Genomic DNA, 22,165 nt, shown 5'->3' with positions numbered 1-22,165 from the left:
ACATGTTAATCAAACTCAGCATCTGTGGTTCCATGTACCGTCTGTTAATTAATTGTAAACATGCAACATTAGCAGCATTAGTGGATTAAAAGAAACAGGATCTATCACACCACCTGAAATAATAAAGGACACTGATTTACCTTTTGATAAAAATTCAAGTTGTATCTGAATTATCTCCAAAAAATTAGTTTGTTTTATTTAACGACGCCACTAGAGCACATTGATTTTTTATCTTATCATGGGCTATTGGACGTCAAATATATGGTCATTCTGACACTGTTTTTAAGAGGAAACCCGCTGTCGCCACATAGGCTACTCTTTTACGACAGGCAGCAAGGGATCTTGTATTTGCGCTTCCCACAGGCAGGATAGCACAAACCATGGCCTGTGTTGAACCAGTTATGGATCACTGGTCGGTGCAAGTGGTTTACACATCTACCCATTGAGCCTTGCGGAGCACTCACTCAGGGTTTGGAGTCGGTATCTGGATTAAAAATCCCATGCCTCGACTGGGATCCGAACCCAGTACCTACCAACCTGTAGACCGATGACCTTACCACGACACCACCGAGGCCGGTCAAATATCTCCAAAAAAGGCCGTCCATCTAGAGCATGTTGTGACAGTCTTAGAGACTGTATTGCATTGGCGGAGGGGGGAGAATCCTTTACTACTAATGAAAACATGTAGCAGGTTTCGTCTCTACGACTATATATGCCAAATATTTGACATCGAAGTTTGTTTTGTTTAACGACACGACTAGAGCACATTGATTTATCAGTCATCAGCTATTGGATGTCAAACATTTGGTAATTTTGACATATATAGTCTTAGAAAAGAAACCCCTTACATTTTTCCATTAGAAGCAAGGGATCTTTTATATGCACCACCCCATAGATAGGATAGCACATAACGCGGCCTTTGACATACCAGTCGTGGTGCAATGGCTGGAACGAGAAATAACCCAAATAGGAACACCGACGGGGATCGATCCCAGACCAATCGCGCATCGTGGAAGGCCTATGAATAAAAAAATTGGTATTTGCTAATTCATTCAAATACAAGAGCACGCAGCAACAACAACAAAAAACCTTAATGGAGAAACTTTTAATAATTTAAATTAATTTCGAGAGTGAAAACAATTTCCTGTTTATTTCCCTGCGCCATAACAGGTGGTTGAGCCGCACACTCGGATGTCCACGAGATTGGCCGCGCCGCATCGGGTAGGTCTTCGGTTGTTTCCGACCTCGTAACGACCTCGGATTTGCACGCCGGGACGGTTGTTACAGTTGCCATAGCAATACCATTCTTTGACGCGTCGCTGACAGTTCTGCACGCACTCTCTGAGCGCGCGTTTGCATCCACAGAGCCAGCCACACACCCGATATCTTTCGAAGGTGTGGAGTACAACGCCTGGAGCATGCGCATCAATGACGGAACATTTGCAGCTGAAATAGATAAGAGAAGAAACGAACTCTCCAGGCGCGTTTGCATGGAATTATGAACTACAGCACATACCACGGCCTTTTATTATACCAGTTGAGGTGCACTGGCTGGAACGAGAAATAGCTCAATAGCCAAGATATCATTCCGTATAGAATACTGAGAGAGAGAGAGAGAGAGAGAGAGAGAGAGAGAGAGAGAGAGAGAGAGAGAGAGAGAGAGAGAGAGAGAGAGAGAGAGAGAGAGAGAGAGAGAGACGAGCGAGAGAGAGAGAGAGAGAGAGAGAGAGAGAGAGAGAGAGAGAGTTTGTTTTGTTTTGTTTAACGACACCATTGGAGCACATTGATTAATTAATCATCGGCTACTGGATGTCAAACATTTGGTAATTCTGACTCTTAGTTATGAGAGGAAACCCGCTACATTTTCTTAATGCAGCAAGGGATCTTTTATGAGTACTTTACCACAGATAGGAAAGCACATACCACGGCTTTTGTCCAGTTGTGATGCACTGGTTGGAACGAAAACAAAAATCAACTGAATGGATCCACAGAGGTGGTTCGATCCTGAGACGCAAGCACCTCAAGCGAACACTCAACCGACTGAGAAGAGAGAGAGAGAGAGAGAGAGAGAGAGAGAGAGAGAGAGAGAGAGAGAGAGAGAGAGAGAGAGAGAGAGAGAGAGAGAGAGAGAGAGAGAGAGAGAGAGTAGGCCCATACCGCATTATAAATTTTGAGCAATACATATCGCGATAGTTTTCTAGCGTACTGGCATATTGTACGTATATATTTTGTACGCGTTTTAATGCAGACGTATTATATTTTCAAACAAAAACTATCAGTTTAAGAAAAGAAACAATAGATTCACTTGTATGGAGCGAATCTTGATTGACTGGTGTATCATTTTATTAAGTTATACAAAGTGTATTTGAAATTAGAGCACTTAATAATTTCTAATAATTGAGAATTGGTCTTCGCAATATATCGCGGTAATTCAGGTTCCCGTATCGCAATATATCGCAGTAATTCAGGTTCCCGTATCGCAATATATATATATCGCGGTAATTCAGGTTTCCGTATCGCAATATATCGTGGTAATTCAGGTTCCCGTATCGCAATATATCGCGGTAATTCAGGTTCCCGTATCGCAATACGAAAATGTTGGCAACACCCATCACTAATTTTCGCACATCTGAAGTGTTTATGGCAGGGCCGTAACCTGATCTAAATCTTAGAGAGGGAGGGGCACTACTTTTTATAAACAAATGAAACACTATTGTGACGGAACATGCTCTTAAATTCGTTTTCGCCTGTGGCGATATTAATTGTTTTAGAGGGCCGTGTGCAGTTCCAATATGCACTTAAGCCCAGATGGGCACTTTGTTACGTAATACCTCTGCGCGACGGTGGTCGTGCTCTTTTCAATACACACCCAGCCCAGGTGCGGAGGCCATGTGGCCAGTAGTTACGTAATACCTCCGCGAGTGCGGTTTTTACGGCCGTGATTTTGGCGACTAGGCGACAGTGAGTCTGGTCTTCTAAGAGAAAAATACGTCTCTGGGATTTGTGGCAATATCTCATGATACGTGAGGTGCCGCGATGTACCCCAGGCGATATTCGATTTTATAATAAATAGCTAGGGTTTTAGAGATATCAGGGAGAAACATAGGAAGGCTGCAGGGGAAACGGACATCGTCCACTGAACGAAATATATAAGTTCAGTCCGGACGTGGTAATTATATATTATTTCTGCTCTGTTGTATAACCTTGATGTGATTGATGTGACTTTAAATATTTTAATACTGTATTATACCAATATTATTTAGACGGTGCTGCCGGTCATCTGACGCAGTAAACTGTAGGCTCACTGTCTAAATAATTATTAAAGCTTAGCCAGTCATCCTAGAGGACCTAGGTAAACTGTAGGTTATTGTCTTTATTGTGATAGGTACCAGTATTAATTCTGTGTTACAAGGTTACTGAATGAGTAGTTAAGGGTTAATTAAAAATTAACCCAGTTAGGAATAGAGTTGTAATTCCTTTATTAATTAAGTTCTCCTGGCAGCGTTTCTCAATTATCACACGTTACTGAACGAGTAGTTAAGGGTTAATTAAAAATTAACCAGTTAGGAATAGAGTTGTAATTCCATTATTAATTTACCGGCCTCAGTGGCGTCGTGGCAGGCCATCGGTCTACAGGCTGGTAGGTACTGGGTTCAGATCCCAGTCGAGGCATGGAATTTTTAATCCAGATACCGACTCCAAACCCTGAGTGAGTGCTCCGCAAGGCTCAATGGGTAGGTGTAAACCACTTGCACCGACCAGTGATCCATAACTGGTTCAACAAAGGCCATGGTTTGTGCTATCCTGCCTGTGGGAAGCGCAAATACAAGATCCCTTGCTGCCTGTCGTAAAAGAGTAGCCTATGTGGCGACAGCGGGTTTCCTCTAAAAAAAAAAATCTGTGTGGTCCTTAACCATATGTCTGACGCCATATAACCGTAATTAAAATGTGTTGAGTGCGTCGTTAATTAAGTTCTCCTGGAAGCGTTTCTCAATTATCACACGTGTGGGTGTTGTGTCACGGTGAAGTGATTAGCATATTGTGTAAACTAGACACCTAGAGATTAACTAATTAAGTGATCAGTTCTGGGTTGTTATTATTTGTTGTTGTTAATTAACTACTGCGGCAGTACATTTGTCAGCGTAGGTTAATACAGATTCCAAAGTGTATTGTGTTTTTGTTGTGTTTTCTAGTGAACTAAACGTGCTATAATAATATATACTTTATATAAGATCTTATCTCTGATCATACCTAGACGAGCCACGGGGGTATAACTGCCTGTTACAGAGAGATCTAATAGATATACAGTTAGGAGAGATATTTGGACAATCGTGTTTCATTCAGTTACGGGTATTATAGGATCCCCGTGACAACTATACAAATTAAACCCTGAGATGTGTATGCTATTTTCTAAAGTAAAAAAAAAAGAAGAAAAAAGTGAGATTCTCAGGGGACAACTGCCCCCGCCTGTCCCACCCCCCGGAGGATACGGCCCTGTATGGTGATCCTGGCATTTGTAATGCCACGAAATGCATTTTTGATCATTCAGAAGCCGCACGCAGAAATAACGATTATGGAGACGCGCTCCTCTATTTTTATAAAGGTATTTCCCCGTTTCAACGTCACAGACTTTTGTTTCCCTCTACACATTTCCAAGCTAACTCTCGAAGAAGCTGGACGCTGTCGCCTGTGCTCTCGACTTGCGACCCCCCCCCCCCCCCCCCCCCCCACACACACACATACCTGGGGGGCTTGATTGCAAGCTTTGGGTCGCTGCTGGAGATTCGCGTCGCGTACACCGGGTCACGGGCAACCGTGACTTTGGTGTACGGCGACTCGGACTCGCAGAAGAGGAAGGGAAGAGGGCGGAGGAAGAAGAAACGTGCGCCAGGGGCGGCTCAGGGGTGAACAAAACTGGCGGCTCAAGACGAAAGGACCAGCTCATCCGGACCCGCCGTCAACACCGAGGGATGTTCTCAACGCGCCGATGTGCGAGACGCCTGCAGACGGACCTCCATCTCACTGTACGCCACCGCCTACATGTAACTGGCCACTGTTACCAGTTTTGCCAGTTCGGGAAGGCCTCCACCTTCACAAGCACCGTCCCCCTCCGACTCGGAAGCCGTCTGGAAAGTTCAGATCGGGAAAATCAGGTCCGGCTTCCTGAAGTTCGTGCAGGGGGACACCTCAGATCCGACATCACTGATGGGCGGACTAGTGGAACCAGAGCTAAAACAACTGCCTGATGGAAGCGCTTACGAGCTACATACCATCAAGTCTACAGCCGGCAAGACGGGGTTGGTACTAACTCAGCGCCGAGAAGGAGTCTTCCGACAAGCGGTCCTCTGGTTAGAGAGATGGATAGCCACACCATCCACAGGATCGTCAAGGCCCTTTTCAGCAACGACTACCGGAGTGTCATAACCATCCTCGCCGACCAGAGATGGAAGCACTTCATCCTCGCCTTTGCCGGTTCTTCGCTCATCAGTTCGCCGTAGGCCAACCTCCACACCCTAACGGCCTTAACGAGGCCACTCACGTGGACATATAGATCGGACTTTAAGTATTTAGACCTTCGTTAAAAATTTTATGTCGAAATTACTGCTTTTTTTAATATTATTAAATAGTCCGATCCTCTCTTCTTTCTCTTATTTATTTTTGGACTGTCCATCTAAAATGCTCCAAATTATATAAATATTCGGCCGAGCAGTCAATTCTTTTTATTTTTGGCTTGTAACTTTTTTCTCTTTTTTTCATTTATTCTGTTAATTTTTTTTTACTAATTGCTGTTTTCAAAATTTTGCCCCTTTTCAAAACCCCCCCCCCCCCCCCCCCCCCCCCCCCCCCCCCCCCCCCCCCCCCCCCCAGTCAGGCCACCGATCTTATCGGAGGTCGGACTCGGGATGGGCGTTTTCTAAACCCTAGTGGTATTAGGGCACGTTAAACTAGTTATCATCATCATCAGTCTACTGATATAACATGCTTGTAGATTAGCCAAACTTAGTGTCTATTTTCATGGGTCGAAACTATTGTCTGCGGCTTTTATTTTTAAACATGTTATGTAAATTTACTATGTAACATTATGTAAACCTTATTCCACAAAAACAGGAATCATTCTCTTTTCTTTTCTTTTTTTTAATACTTTTTAAAACTTACTATTTCGCTCCTTTTGTGGTTGGAATAGCAAACGCTACCATTAACAGCAAAACAGATACACGAAGTCCCTTCATTACACTTCTTCACTTCTTCGGTAATTTTCGTAAGGTCTTCTTTGTGCGTATCCGTAAAACTAATCTGGCCTGTCGCTATATAGTCGGGAGTCTTTATATTGGGTGAATTAAAGCAGGATTTCACACCTCGTATGTGTGGTAGCATTTGTTAATCATACTCAGCATCTGTGGTACCATGTACCGTTTGTTAATTAAATGTAAACATACAGCATTAGCAGCATTGGTGGATTAAAAGAAACAGGATCTATCACACCACCTGAAATAATAAAGGACACTGATTTACCTTTTGATAAAAATTCAAGTTGTATCTGAATTATCTCCAAAAAAGGCCGTCCATCTAGAGCATGTTTTAACAGTCTTAGAGACTGTATTGCATTGGCGGGGGGGGGGGGGGGGGGGGGGGGGGGGGGGGGGGGGAGCAGGCGGAACGTAGCTCGGTTGCAAAGCGTTCGCTCTATGATCGATCCCCGTCGGTGGGTCCATTAAGTTATTTCTCGTTCTAGCCAATGCACCACGAATGATAAATCAAAGGCTGTGGTATGTGATATCCTGTTTGTGATGCATATAAAAGATTCCTTTACTACTAATGAAAACATGTAGCAGGTTTCCTCTCTAAGACTATATATGCCAAATATTTGACATCGAAGTGTGTTTTGTTTAATGACACCACTAGAGCACATTGATTTATCAGTCATCAGCTATTGGGTGTCAAACATTTGGTAATTTTGACGTATAGTCTTAGAAAGGAAACCCCTTACATTTTTCCATTAGTAGCAAGAGATCTTTTATATGCACCACCCCATAGACAGGATAGCACATACCACAGCCTTTGACATACCAGTCGTAGTGCAATGGCTGGAACGAGAAATAACCCAAATAGGAATACTGATGGGGATCGATCCCAGACCAACCGCGCATCGTGGAACGCCTATGAATAATATATATATAGATATATATATATATATATATACTATATATATATATATATATATATATATATATATATATATATATATATATATATATATACTCTTCAAAAAAAGAAACGCAAAAGGGTACAAATGGGTTATAACTCCGATTTTATGTTTCCTACCGGTTCATGCTTTGTGAATATAAGGTCATTGCATGTCCCAAACACATTCCCACGGTTACATTCGATAAAACGCAGCTACTGTACAATAAAGTTCCAAAATGTGAATATTCGCAAAAACGCAGCCACGTGCAAACCATGTCACCACTGCACGTGCGTTGTCTGCACGTGCAACATGAACACCGACAGTATAAAAGTGCAGGGTGTTCGCTTGCCTGGTCTCTGTATCTGGCCGACAGTTGACAATCCAGGACATGCCACGTCTCAGTGAACCGCAGAGAAACAATGCCATCGGCCGACTAGACGCAGGCGAATCCAGAACGGCCGTTGCCAGGGCATTCCATGTGTCCCCAAGCACCATCTCCAGACTGTGGGACCGTTACCAGCAACATGGATCAACACGTGACCTCCCTAGATCCGGTCGACCACGGGTCACTACCCCCGGGCAGGACCGCTACATCCGGGTACGCCACCTTCGGGAACGATTGACTACTGCCACCTCCACAGCCGCAGCAATACCAGGTTTGCGCAGGATATCCGACCAGACCGTACGGAACCGCCTACGTGAGGTAGGAATTCGTGCTAGACGTCCAGTTCGAGGTGTCATCTTAACACACCACAACACTGTCGACTCCGACTGCAGTGGTGCCAGATTCATCGACAATGGCCTCAACTGCGATGGAGACAGGTGTGGTTCAGTGACGAGTCCCGATTTCTGCTCCGACGTCATGATGGAAGATGTCGCGTGTATAGGCGTCGTGGTGAACGTTATGCGGCAAACTGCGTGCAGGAAGTGGACAGATTCGGCGGGGGTAGTGTCATGGTGTGGGCAGCCATCTCACACACTGGCAGAACTGACCTGGTCCACGTGCAGGGCAACCTGAATGCACAGGGCTACATTGACCAGATCCTCCGGCCACACATCGTTCCAGTTATGGCCAACGCCAACGCAGTGTTCCAACATGACAACGCCAGGCCTCACACAGCACGTCTCACAACGGCTTTCCTACAGAACAACAACATTAATGTCCTTCCTTGGCCATCGATATCACCAGATTTAAACCCAATTGAGCATTTATGGGACGAGTTGGACCGACGCCTCCGACAGCGACAACCACAGCCCCAGACCCTGCCCGAGCTGGCAGCAGCCTTGCAGGCCGAGTGGGCCACCATCCCCCGGGACGTCATCCGTACTCTGGTTGCTTCAATGGGCAGGCGGTGCCAGGCAGTTGTCAACACACGCGGAGGCCACACCCGGTATTGACTCCAGATGACCTTGACCTTGGTGGTGTGTCCTATCACTTACTCACAATGGACTAGAGTGAATTGTGAACAATCCTGCAACATTTGGTAATTACCATTCAATAATTAAATCAATTCTCCAAATGTTACGACAATGTGGTTTTGCGTTTCTTCTTTTGAAGAGTATATATTTTTTTTTTTTTTTTTTTTTGCTAATTCATTCAAATACAAGAGAGCACACATCAACAACAACAACAACAAAACTTAATGGAGGAACTTTTAATAATTTAAATTAATTTCGAGAGTCAAAACAATTTCCTGTTTATTTCCCTGCGCCACAACAGGTGGTCGAGCCGCACACTCGGATGTCCACGAGATTGGCCGCACCGCATCGTGTAGGCCTTCGGTTGTTTCCGACCTCGTAACGACCTCGGATTTGCACGCCGGGACGGTTGTTGCAGTTGCCATAGCAATACCATTCTTTGACGCGTCGCTGACAGTTCTGCACGCACTCCCTTAGCGCGCGCTTGCATCCACAGAGCCAGCCACACACCCGATACCTTTCGAAGGTGTGAATCACAATGCCTGGAGCATGCGCATCAATGATGGAACATTTGCAGCTGAAACAATAAGATAAGAAACCAACTCTCCAGGCGCGTGTGAAGGAAATTATGAAGGACAGCACATACCACGGCCTTTATTATACCAGTTGAGGTGCACTGCCTGGAATGAGAAATAGCTCAATAGCCAAAATATCATTCCGTATAGAATACTGAGAGAGAGAGAGAGAGAGAGAGAGAGAGAGAGAGAGAGAGAGAGAGAGAGAGAGAGAGAGAGAGAGAGAGAGAGTTTGTTTTGTTTTGTTTAACGACACCATTGGAGCACATTGATTAATTAATCATCGGCTATTGGATGTCAAACATTTGGTAATTCTGACTCTTAGTTATCAGAGGAAACCCACTACATTGTCCTAATGTAGCATGGGATCTTTTATAAGTACTTTCCCACAAACAGGAAAGCACATACCACGGCTTTTGTCCAGTTGTGATGCACTGGTTGGAACGAAAAAAAATCAACTGAATGGATCCACCGAGGTGGTTCGATCCTGAGACGCAAGCACCTCAAGCGAACACTCAACCGACTGAGCTGAGCTAAGAGAAGAGAGAGAGAGAGAGAGAGAGAGAGAGAGAGAGAGAGAGAGAGAGAGAGAGAGAGAGAGAGAGAGAGACTGAGAGAGAGGGGGAGACAGAGACAGAAAGAATGTGTGTGTGAGAGAGAGAGAGAGAGAGAGAGAGAGAGAGAGAGAGAGAGAGAGAGAGAGAGAGAGAGAGAGAGAGAGAGACTGAGAGAGAGGGGGAGACAGAGACAGAAAGAATGTGTGTGTGTGTGTGTGAGAGAGAGAGAGAGAGAGAGAGAGAGAGAGAGAGAGAGAGAGAGAGAGACAGACAGACAGACAGACAGAGAGAGACAGTGAGCGAAAGAGAGAGAGAGAGGGAGAAAGAGAGAGAGACTCACACACACACACACACACACACACACACACACACACACAGACAGACAGACAGACAGACAGAGAGAGAGAGAGAGAGATTCATTAATGGTGGGATCATATTCGGCTGCTTCGTGACCATTTTCTGGGGACCAAAGTTTGAGGGTGTACAGTAATGGTGACTGCAATTTTCAATCAATCAATCAGTCAATAAAGTAGACGTTTCCTAGAAACGACTGAATTAATTGAAATAATTGCGCACTGGTCACTGATGTCAGTAGTCATCGATACTGAAAACACTGATTTGCCAATGCATCACGTCATTCCCGCATATTCTGAATTTGTAGAAACGGTGCTAATATATGTAGATCACTTTGTAACGAAATAATGACCCCAGTTATCATAATTGCACTATATATACACCTGGAAATTAATTAAGCACCACCCTGGTTTTGAGAAGTAACTTATATTTCACAACGAACTGTGACTATTTTAAAAATAAAACAAAATTGTGGAGATGTTGCACATCACATGATCACACGAACGTTAAGACATAATTTTATCCTAATTTAATTTGTACTGTTACAAGGGAAATGAAACGTATCAAATTGGGTGAAACTGTAGGTAAATTAACTGTGGGATTGGCACTAGTTTGAAATGATTTGCAGAAGTGTTTTGTGACTGTCATGCTCGAACAAGGTCCAGAGTGTCAGAAAATCTTCAAAACTTCAGTAGTATCTGGTGTAACCCCAATCTGATTAAAATTACCTCCACTGGGTCTACCAGTAGATCTAACAGCATTGCCTGGACTCCCATGTCCAGGTGACATTTCATCTATAAATAACAATTTAAATATTGACCAATTACACTTCGCCTTTTATAGCGTTATTCGGGAGCATACAAATTCTAAAAATATCGGGCGAGGCTATTTATGCAATAGGCGAACGTGTTTGGTCTATTTCAACATTACAAAACAAGGGGAAAAGTGCAATAATAAACTCTGGATTGTATACTAGTATAAACAGATTTTATGGCTATGCCATCACGGGTTTTTTTTCGTCTTGAAACGAATTTTATATAAAATTTTATATCAAAATTAGTTTCCGGCATACTTCGTAATTCACCCGAATCATTTCGTTTACCCTCGGCATAATCCCGAATGTTTTCAAATTCTTTTCAAATCACTGGCATGATTTTGCAAGTAAGGTTTCGATTGGTCGAATGAAAGGTCAATTGGACATGAGCTCCAACGGGTTGCTGTTAGATCCACATGTAATAGTGGATCTAATTTTAATTAGATTGGTGTAACCCCCACCGACACGGATGACCGCTTCAATAGGTCTTCTCATGCCCTAGACCAGATGTTGGATCTGACGTTGTGGGATTACCCGCCATTACTGTTGCAGCGCTGCTGACAATTCTACTAAATTTTGGACTGGAGGATCTCTCTTACTCTCGTACTCTTCGACCCAGAATGTTCCACAAGTTCTCAATCGGATTGAGGTCGTGGCTTCGTGCCGGCCAAGGAATGGTAGTGATTGCATTTCGTTGTAGGAAATCCATTATTGGACGCGTTCGGTGGGGTCTAGCATTGTCATCCATAAACACTGGTCACGTGGCCAAAGCATGGTTATAAAAGTGAGGGACGACAACGGTTTCCAGGTTGTCCCTCCGATTTTTTAGCCTATTAAGATTGCCTTGAACAGTGACCACATCCAATTTGCAATCATGCGAAACGTATCCCCACACCATCACAGAACCACTGCCAAATGGAATGGTGTCCTGGATGTGGTTGACGGCATTGGCGGTATTTGGTTGCCTCCAGACACCAGTTCTTCCATCAGTCATGTGCAGAAGAAAGCGGCTTTCATCGGACCAGTGAATCTTAGTCCAGGAAGCAAGATTCCTGGTGTCAGAAGGGGACGTTTGATAGGCCTCCTGGCTCAGTACCCAGCGGTCTTCAGCCGATTCCTTACGGTTCTCGTTGACATGACCCTTTTGGGAATCCAGTTATCTCTCGAGATCTTGCTGCTGGGAAAAAGGGAAACGTCGAACAGTCTTAACAACGCCCTGTCTTCTCGTAGAGATGTTTTACGAGGTTGTCCTGGACGGTTCCTTTCCTTGATGTCATTGATTTGTTGGTGTTTTCGTACGAGTCGACTAATTACAGTATGATTCCGACCCAACTGACGCCCAGTTTCCCTGTATGCAAATCCCGCATTATTCATTCCAATAATCTGCCACCTAGTGGCAATGGACAGTTTTCGGCGAACCATTAGATGCTTATTAAGCACAAAGAAAAATTATTTTCCGAAAACAAGCATAAAACTTAATTGAACAAAAACTTGGTTTTCCCACGCGAGGGTAGTTTTTTGCATGTGCTATTTGTGTGGGTTCTTGACTGGCAAGGACATCGAAACGACAGTATGGAGCGTGAGAAGGGACAGGATTTTTACAGTATTAATATTGCCTGGCTACCACCCATAATAATAATTTGGTGACAATATAAATTGAGTGGTGCTTAATTAATTTCCAGGTGTATATATCAATCTCTCTGATTATGGCAACAGGGCTATATTTGAGAACAGAATGACAAGAACTCCGGCGTTTTCTAATTATTAGTATAATGGACAACGGACATCTTGGAATGTCAGTAATCCCTCAAATTGACCGGCCTCGGTAGCGTCGTGGCAGACCATCGGTCTACAGGCTGGTAGGTACTGGGTTCGGATCCCAGTCGAGGCATGGGATTTTTAATCCAGATACCGACTCCAAACCCTGAGTGAGTGCTCCGCAAGGCTCAATGGGTAGGTGTAAACCACTTGCACCGACCAGTGATCCAGTTACCCGGAACTTTCACGAGGTACATGGGAAGTGCCAATTTGTCCCCCTAAATATCATCAAGGGCCAGTCGAATATGACCCTACTATGGGTGAAAGTTTGATTCGAGATGAAAGCCCAATACCCACCATCCTTAAGAGCTGATGGTAAAAGGATGCTATACAAATTTACTCCATAAACCAATTATATAAACCTAGATTCCACAAGAACAGAATGTTTATTTTATTTAAAAAATTTAAAACTTACTATTTCGCTCCTTGTGTGGCTGGAATAGCAAATGCCACCAGTAACAGCAAAACAGATACAGTCAGTCCCCTCATACTTCTTCACTTCGGTAACGTTCGTACGGTCTTCTTCGTGTGTGTCCGTGAAACTAATGTGGCCTTTTGTCTGGATTCATTATATTGAACAAATTAAAGCAGGATTTCACACATAATGTGTGTGGTAACATTTGTTAATCAAACCATGTATCTCTGACACAATGCATCTTTGTTAAACGCAAACAGCATTAGCTCATTAACAGTCGATTAAAACAAACAGGATCTATCGCAATTGCATCAGATTTTACAGAAATCAATAAATTTAACACATCATGGCCGCCACTAGTTTCTGGTTGTTGTTGTGTTTGGAGTCAGAGTCGTCGTCGCTATTGGTGTTAATACTGCACCCCCAGTTATTTTACGCTAGGTGTATAGACCTGCACACAAAATAGTATATTTTTGTTATTTCCAAAATAGTTTTACTTTTCTTCTTACACCAAACCAAATTGAAATCATTTACAAGAAAAAAAAAATTGTATGTTGATGGGACGGACTATGGGTCTTTACGTGCATTTTCCCACACACAGGACAGCACCATAGGCGTACGAGGCAGATGGCACGTAGCAACTGCTTCCTAGTGCTGGAGCAAAACCTCAAATTCGTGCTAAAATAACATAGATGTTCGGGCAAAATGTGCTAACCTGAGACCTTTTTACCATGCATTTCCATCATTCTACCCTCGAAATGAGTTATAATCCATGTAAAAATGCTTAGTGATTCGTTTTCAACCCTATATAGCTGTTTGGTAGTAATGCTAATATCAATAAATGTTATCCAGAATCGGGCATTTTCGTTTAATCCGAGCAAAAGCTTGCCTGTCCCCCTACACAAATGAGAGCCCGTACGCCTATGGACAGCACACCATAGCGTCACAGATTGGGTCCGGCGAAGAGGTTCGATTTTAATCCCCAAGCACTTCAGACGACGAACAAAAGAAAAGAAACTTCGAAATGTTTGGAGTTAAATATATCTCAAAGAAGAATTAAAGAAGTACATTTCATCCGGGGGGGGGGGGGGGGGGGGGGGGGCTACTAGCCCTGGAAGAATACACGTGGTGCACGTGTGTTTACGAGTGTACGTGTGTGTGTGTGTGTGTGTGTGCATAGCTAAACTTCGAAAGCACAAACAAGGACACAGGATGGGGTGGTCTAAGTGAATATTTAACACATACGATTCTGTTTAAATAGGTTCGTTCCCGACATATATTTTCTTGCAATCCCTGCAAGGGCTTTTAGCACGGTTAACGGTTAACGCATTATTGTGTTTAATACATGTACAGAGTGAATAACGTGCATGTTCAGGCTGTATACAATTATCAAAAAAGAAAGTTCCGTGTCAAAGTTCAAATATGTACGGAGTAAAAACAGCTACGGCTCTGATTGGTAGTTTTATCTGACATTTATTATCCATTGCAAAGAAATAAATACACTTTTATTTGTTATACAGTTGTTATGCAGTATACACAAGAGGTTGGAACCATTGCAGGGTACCACGAACACTGGAACTGCGATTTTCAGCAAAACAAATTAGGGATGCTAATAAAAACCTTTATCAGATCTCTTTAATGGTATTGACTCCCCATTTTCTTGCATGTTCCACACCGTTTATTGTTGTACTGCCTGGGTGTGGCTGTGTTCATACACTCATTACACATTTATTAATAAACGTTAACATTATCAGTGGCGGATCCAGAAAATCCATTTTGGGTGGCAATGACATGTGGCCGAATGCCACAAATGATACCGAAGCTATTCCTCAAATTCTCCAGAGTGAAAAATGAAGAAATAAAAATAAAAAAACAATTGTCGCAAACTTTAGGGTAGGTCCAGGCCCTTAGGTCCACCAGTGATTATCGGCAATAGGAATTTTAACAAAGGCACCATGACAATGAATGCAAGTTTGGCTATATCCGGTATCAGACATAATTATCATAACACATGTCCACGCGTTACACGATGTGTTACATCCTGCAGGATGTGAACAATATTATCACCAAACCAAATCTCATATACGGCAATGGTAACATATTTGATTTAAGCTGCAACACGCATACAAGGCTTTCAATCAACATAATTTATACAAAACAGATTTGAAGTTATAGGCATCGGAAATTGAAATAACCTGAGAGGGGCGGCGAGGGGGAGGGGTCAGTTATATATTAATTCGCCTTTAAACTAATGTGGGCTAATGCATTATATTTAATGTTTAGGGTAGTTCCCCCTGCCGCCGACACCAGTAAAGAACATTTTGTAATTTTGTCATATAATCTTAGCGAGGAAACCCGCTACATTTGTTTATTAGTAGCAAGGAATCTTTTATACGCACCATCCCACAGACAGACTAGCACATACCACGGTCTTTGATATATCAGTCGTGGATCGATCATAGACCGACCGCGCATCAGGCGGACGCCTTACCACTGGACTACGTTCCGCCCTCTAGTATGCTTGTAGATTATGAATCATAATTAAATCAGTTTAATACAAAGTAAAGGTCATATACACCATGTGGGGTGAACAAAACATGTACATGGAAGTTTGTGGAGGAATCGTCAATAAATATAAAAACAATTGTGAGTAAATAGATAAAATTTAATATCCTGTGCTGGAGTGGGTTTTTTATATATATTTATTTCCCTGCAGTACAACCATTAGTTGAGCCGCACACTCGGATGTCTACGAGATTGGCCGTACCGCATCGGGTAGGTCTTCGGTTGTTTCCGACCTCGTAGCGACCTCGGATTTGCACGCCGGGACGGTCGTTGCAGTTGCCATAGCAATACCAGTCTTTGACGCGTCGCTGACAGTCCGTGACGCACTCTCTCAGCGCGCGTTTGCATCCACAAAGCCAGCCACACACCCGGTATTTTGGAAACGTGTGGAGGACAACTCCTGAGTCATGGGCATCAATGACGGAACATTTGCAGCTGAAAAAAAAATTAAATATTTACTTCGTTTAACGACACCACTAGAGCACATCATTCGGCTTTCATAGTAGGCTTATCGAGTATGAATAATGATTAAATCATTTCAAAACGTTTACTTCGTTTAACGACACCACTAGAGCACATCATTCGGCTTTCATAGTAGACTTATGGAGTATGAATAATGATTAAATCATTTCAAAAAGTTTACTTCGTTTAACGACACCACTAGAGCACATCATTCGGCTTTCATAGTAGACTTATGGAGTATGAATAATGACTATATCATTTCAAAAAGTTTGCTTTGGATAACGACACCACTAGAGCCCATTGATATATTGCACATTCTGAACAAGCTGTTGTAGCACATGCCTGTCATGGGCGCGGGTGTCTAATGTTGCCGGCTCCTCCGTCCAGGGCCCCGTTCCACGAAGCGATTGTAGCTCTAAGATCACCGTAAGTGCATATGGTAGCTATGTTCTTAAGGTGATCTTAGGGCTAAAATCGCTTTGTTGAACGGGACCAGGACAAGAGTAGTCTTGGAGGAAACCCGCAACCTTTATACTCCATTAGCAGCAAGGGGTTTTTATAAGCGCTTCCTCACACACAGGACAGCACATACCACGGCCCTTAATACCAGTTGAGATGCACTGGTTAGAATGAGAAATAGCCCAATAGACACCCCCCACCCCCCACCCCCCCCCACACACCACCCCCCTCCGACAGGGATCGATCTTAGACGCTTTACCACTTGGCTACGTGTTGCCTCTAACAAGAGAAAGAAGGAAGGAAATATTTTATTTAACGACGCACTCGACACATTTTATTTACGGTTATATGGCGTCAGACATATGGTTAAGGACCACACAGATGTTGAGAGAGAAAACCCGCTGTTGCCACTTCATGGGCTACTCTTTTCGATTAGCAGCAATGGATCTTTTATATACACCATCCCACAGACAGGATAGTACATAGCACGGCTTTTGTTACACCAGTTGTGGAGCACTGGTTGGAACGAGAAATAGTCCAATGGGTCCAACGACGGGGATCGATCCTAGACCGACCGCACATAAAGCGAACGCTTTGCCACTAGGCTACGTCCCTCCCCCTAACAAGAGACGCGACCCAGGCGAGTTCCAGGGGTGGGGTGGGGTGGGGTGGGGTGGGGTGGGGTGGGGATCTAGATTGGCGAACGACTTTTTAGCATTCGGGTCTTGCTTCCCTCGGAAAAATACATTTTAAAAAGAAGAACATTTGCTTGGAGCGTGTGTGGAGTCGACCCCCAAACGCCACCCTCTGGACATTTGCCTGGAAAGAAGCTTCAAACAAGCACGTTTGTTGGCGGTACATGCAATGCTAGGCTCAAACTACCAACTGTCACGACGGAGTTGGCCAACTCAACGGTCCCGTTGTAGTTTTCCCCACTCCCAACTTACGGCTGCTGCGCTCAGATTAACAACTAATCAATCACAGACATTATACACGACGAGAATCGACTTGTAAGAGCGCTCAGACTAGCAAATGACCAGTCGTAGAAATCGCGATATCGGCGAGTTGGCCAACTTTGTGCTGGCAGTTGGTAGTCTGACATTGCCATCTGAGTAGTTTTCCAAGTGCTTGGAACTGGCTGCTGAGAATTGCGAACCGCGCAGTAAAGCTAGCAATATAATATATCATATATTATATGTCCGTAAACTGATCCGTTTATCGCATGAGTTAAGGTTACACACCACCATTAATTAATCCATGCAGTTGAAGATAATTGCTATGTCAGAATATATTCTGTGAAAAATACAACACTGTTGAGAGGGTCATGTGACTACTAATTTTAGGAAGTGCTCTCAACTGACATGTACCGTGTAATACAATCAACATAATTCGACCACGAAATTGTTCAATTAATGGTCCCTATGCCCGACCACCGTCTCGTGTTGCTGTTATACAAGTGACACCATACCACTTACACAGTTGTTATCAGTTAGTACTACAAATAACAAGTTACTTCAAACCAATGGGTCATTTAAATACTACCGAGGTGAACCTACGTGTAGTCATCAAAGAAAGATTTCAAAAAGCATATCAGAATTGTGTAGTATTTTTTTTAATGAGGAACTATTTTAAGGACTATATTAAGATGTTACAGCAAGTAACGACACGTCAAATGGCGGTGTGTTGCACACTTTGCTATACGTCACCAGTAACCACAAGAAAGTACAGAGCAGGTTCGTTTCGCATTGGGGCGTCGGGTGTTTTTCGTGTAGCGTTGGTACTGGTTAACAACATTTAATGTCATGATTGGACTCGAGAATAATCAAACTAAAGCTCTGTGGAATCAGATTTAGGCCCCAATGAATGAGGCGGAATGCCAAGGGAACTTTGGGGAAGGTTTGGAGAGGGATCGTACCTCCCCCCCCCCCCCCCCCCCCCCGATCCGCCTCTGGTAGCACATGCCCATATGAATAATATCAATATTAATAAATAGAGAATACTACATGAGTGGCCGTTAGATACCATTTTGTCTTACGACGAGTTATTTTAAAATGTATCTGACGAGCTAAAGCGAGTTGTATGATAAATGGTATCTAATGGTCATCACTTATAGTCTGTCCCACAGGTATCTAATTTTTTCATATTATGTAATTAACTATTTAGTTAGTTATTTCCGAGCCGATTGATTTGTAAATTGCACATGCAATTTTTTTTAATTTTTTTAAAAACACTTTTACTTTTCTTTTTATGTGAAACCAAACTGAAATTATTTACAAAAAAATTATTTTAATAGAATGATATGACGGACTGTAGAAGCAACCATATCACACATATTTGTGTAATTGATATATGTATGTTCGCATATATGCTCTATATATGTGTTCCCGCCCGTACGCCTATGGATAACGTTATTTTTAACTTCTGAATATACCAAATGAGCGAGATAGGAAATTTAAATTAAAATAATGATAAAAAAAACTTACTATTTCGCTCCTTGCGTGGATGGAATAGCAAACGCTACTAGTAACAGCAACACGGATATAGCGATTCCCCTCATAATTTTACACCAACGTTCGTAACGTCTTCTTCGGCAGTGTCAGTAAACCTCATATGGCCAACTACGTTACCCGGATTCCTTATATTGGGCAATAAAGGTGTACGTTAAAACAGGATTTCGCACATCACGTGGTAGCATTTGTAAATCACAGTCACAATCTCTAACACATTGTCTCAAACGTTAATTAAAGCATCCATCATTTTTAGTGGGCCAATAAACAGACTATATTATTAATATGGGTAATTTATTATATTTACGTTATCATAACACTTGATAATAATTGAATAAAGAACGTTTCAACCAAACGGTGTTGTTTTTTTCCCTTCCGGGCTTCTGATGGAGGCAATGCACAGATCCAACCAGGATACCAGTTTTGAAGACATTTGGATAGAAGCTTTTTTATTGGTTGACTTAGAAATCATGGTAGCCTATAGGAGCGAAGCAATGTTTGTATTTCTAGACCACATGCACTAAGACGGCGTATCCTGGTGTATTTAAACTTTAAAAAAAAAAAAATAGCACCGGCATACTAAGTTCAAAAATAGCATGTAGCTCCCCTTTTACCTTTCGGTTAACCGTTCAAAAATGCGCCAAAATTCCTTCATGAAAACTGTGCCATATTTTCTTTTTTGACTTAAAGGGACAGACCCTAGTTTTCAAACACTACATCCTATGTTTTACTATTAGAGCCGTTTATGATCACTGAAATCAAACATTATATATACTGTATTCTTTAGATTATCCATTTCCGTAGAACCGAAGTGTTTCTGGTCATCCTGGTGTTTCCATTACCAAACAATGCATTTTTCACATTTGTAAAAACGCACGTACGTCTGAGAAGTAGCGGTTTATTGATTGGCGTTCTAATCTATTTTAAAGGAGATTTCCCGTTTTAAAGTCACAGACTCTTGTTTCACTCTACTGTAACTTTATCCAAGTGACTTAAGTGTCCATTTTTACAGGTTAAAACTAGGGCATGCGCCTTTAATCCTACGGGATATTCAAAATTCAATAGCACCAAAATTGCCCCCCCCCCCCCCCCCCCCCCCGTCTTCAACCGATCCCCGTCGGTGGGTCCATTAGGCTATTATTCGTTCCAACCAGTGCTCCACAATTGGTATGACAAAAGTCGTGGTATGTATTATCCTGTCTGTGGGATGCTGCATATAAGGTCCCTTGTGGTTAATCGAAAAGATTAGGTCACTGCGTGGCGAAAGTAGGTTTCCTTTCTCATTATCTCTGTCACAATGTGGTCCTTAACCATACGTCCGACGCCATATGATGCAATCGTAATTAAAATGTTTAGCGTCATTAAATAAAACATTTCCTTCCTTTAAATAAAGCACTTCTTCCATCCACGAAACATGAGAGAAGTGAAGTAATGATCCAACCCATATTTTAAATAGAAAGAAAGAAGAAAGAAAGAAATGTTTTATTTAACGACGCATTCAACACATTTTATTTACGGTTATATGGCGTCAGACATATGGTTAAGGACCACACAGATTTTTAGAGGAAACCCGCTGTCGCCACTACATGGGCTACTCTTCCGATTAGCAGCAAGGGATCTTTTATTTGCGCTTCCCACAGGCAGGATAGCACAAACCATGGCCTTTGTTGAACCAGTTATGGATCACTGGTCGGTGCAAGTGGTTTACACCTACCCATTGAGCCTTGCGGAGCACTCACTCAGGGTTTGGAGTCGGTATCTGGATTAAAAATCCCATGCCTCGACTGGGATCCGAACCCAGTACCTACCAGCCTGTAGACCGATGGCCTAACCACGACGCCACCGAGGCCGGTATATTTTAAATAGATGCGTTTTGCTACATTCAGATGAATTTTGAAGCAGAAATTTTGAAGTTTTGAAGTGTTTGGCGATATTATGCTTCGAGTAGGATTAATGAGTGGCGGGTCCAGAAAATCCAGGGGAGGTGTGTGTGTGGGGGGGGGGGGGCAATGACATGTGGACTTCAACGTTCCCGATGTACAACAAAAATGAAAAAGTATACATATAATTGTCAAAACATTTAGCAGGCATGTATTATTCTATTAGGGATTAAAGTAGGGCAAAGGCCTAGTATGACCAATGTCAGTGGTATGTATTATCCTATTAGGAATCCATGTTAGTGGTATGTATTATCCTATTAGGGATCCATGTTAGTGGTATGTATTATCCTATTAGGGATCCATGTTAGTGGTATGTATTATCCTATTAGGGATCAATGTTAGTGGTATGTATTATCATATTAGGGATTAAAGTAGGGTAAAACCAGTCTGATCCATGTCAGTGGTATGTATTATCCTATTAGGGATCCATGTTAGTGGTATGTATTATCCTATTAGGGATCCATGTTAGTGGTATGTATTATCCTATTAGGGATCAATGTTAGTGGTATGCATTATCCTATTAGGGATTAAAGTAGGGTAAAACCAGTCTGATCCATGTCAGTGGTATGTATTATCCTATTAGGCATTAAAGTATGGCAAAACCAGAGTACGATCCATGTTAGTGGTAGTATCCTATTAGGGATTAAAGTGGGGCAAAGCCAGCCTGATCCATGTTAGTGGCAAGTATTATCCTACTGTGGATTAAAGTGGGGCACAGCCAGTCTGATCCATGTCAGTGGTATGTATTATCATATTAGGGATTAAAGCGGGGAAAAGCCAGCCTGATCCATGTTAGTGGTATGTATTATCCTATCCTATCAGGGATTAAAGTGGGACAGAGCCCAAATCTGATCCATGTCAGTGGTATGCATTATCCTATTACGGATTAACGTGAGGCTGAGCCAAAGTGTGATCCATGTCAGTGGTATGCATTATCCTATCCTATTAGGGATTAAAGTGGGACAGCCAAAGTGTGATCCATGTCAGTGGTATGTATTATCCTATTAGGGATTAAAGTGCGACAAAGCCTACCTGATCCATGTTAGTTGTATGTATTCATACCCGTCACCGGCCTCGATGGCGTCGTGGTTAGG

At 42.8% G+C, this 22,165-nt stretch overlaps 3 protein-coding genes across 3 annotated transcripts; all 3 read right to left on the bottom strand.

Annotated features, from left to right (window-relative positions):
• Positions 1-1,090: 1,090 nt before the first annotated feature.
• Positions 1,091-6,496, bottom strand: LOC121385672. The gene is made up of 2 exons (XM_041516440.1): positions 6,157-6,496; positions 1,091-1,446 (listed from the first exon to the last, which is right to left on the bottom strand). Exons 1-2 carry the CDS (start codon positions 6,228-6,230, stop codon positions 1,149-1,151), a joined length of 372 nt encoding a protein of 123 aa, XP_041372374.1. The 5' UTR covers positions 6,231-6,496; the 3' UTR covers positions 1,091-1,148.
• Positions 6,497-8,826: 2,330 nt separating this feature from the next.
• Positions 8,827-13,556, bottom strand: LOC121385553. The gene is made up of 2 exons (XM_041516268.1): positions 13,139-13,556; positions 8,827-9,182 (listed from the first exon to the last, which is right to left on the bottom strand). Exons 1-2 carry the CDS (start codon positions 13,210-13,212, stop codon positions 8,885-8,887), a joined length of 372 nt encoding a protein of 123 aa, XP_041372202.1. The 5' UTR covers positions 13,213-13,556; the 3' UTR covers positions 8,827-8,884.
• A 2,233-nt stretch (positions 13,557-15,789) lies between these two features.
• Positions 15,790-19,265, bottom strand: LOC121385552. The gene is made up of 2 exons (XM_041516267.1): positions 19,108-19,265; positions 15,790-16,138 (listed from the first exon to the last, which is right to left on the bottom strand). The coding sequence occupies exons 1-2, from the start codon at positions 19,179-19,181 to the stop codon at positions 15,841-15,843; spliced, it is 372 nt and encodes a 123-aa protein (XP_041372201.1). The 5' UTR covers positions 19,182-19,265; the 3' UTR covers positions 15,790-15,840.
• Between the last annotated feature and the right edge of the window lie 2,900 nt (positions 19,266-22,165).

Source organism: Gigantopelta aegis, chromosome 11 (genome assembly GCF_016097555.1).
Source record: "Gigantopelta aegis isolate Gae_Host chromosome 11, Gae_host_genome, whole genome shotgun sequence".
NCBI lineage: Eukaryota > Metazoa > Mollusca > Gastropoda > Neomphalida > Peltospiridae > Gigantopelta > Gigantopelta aegis.
Note: the sequence above shows the minus strand (reverse complement) of the source record. Positions and strands in the feature narration are given on the sequence as shown.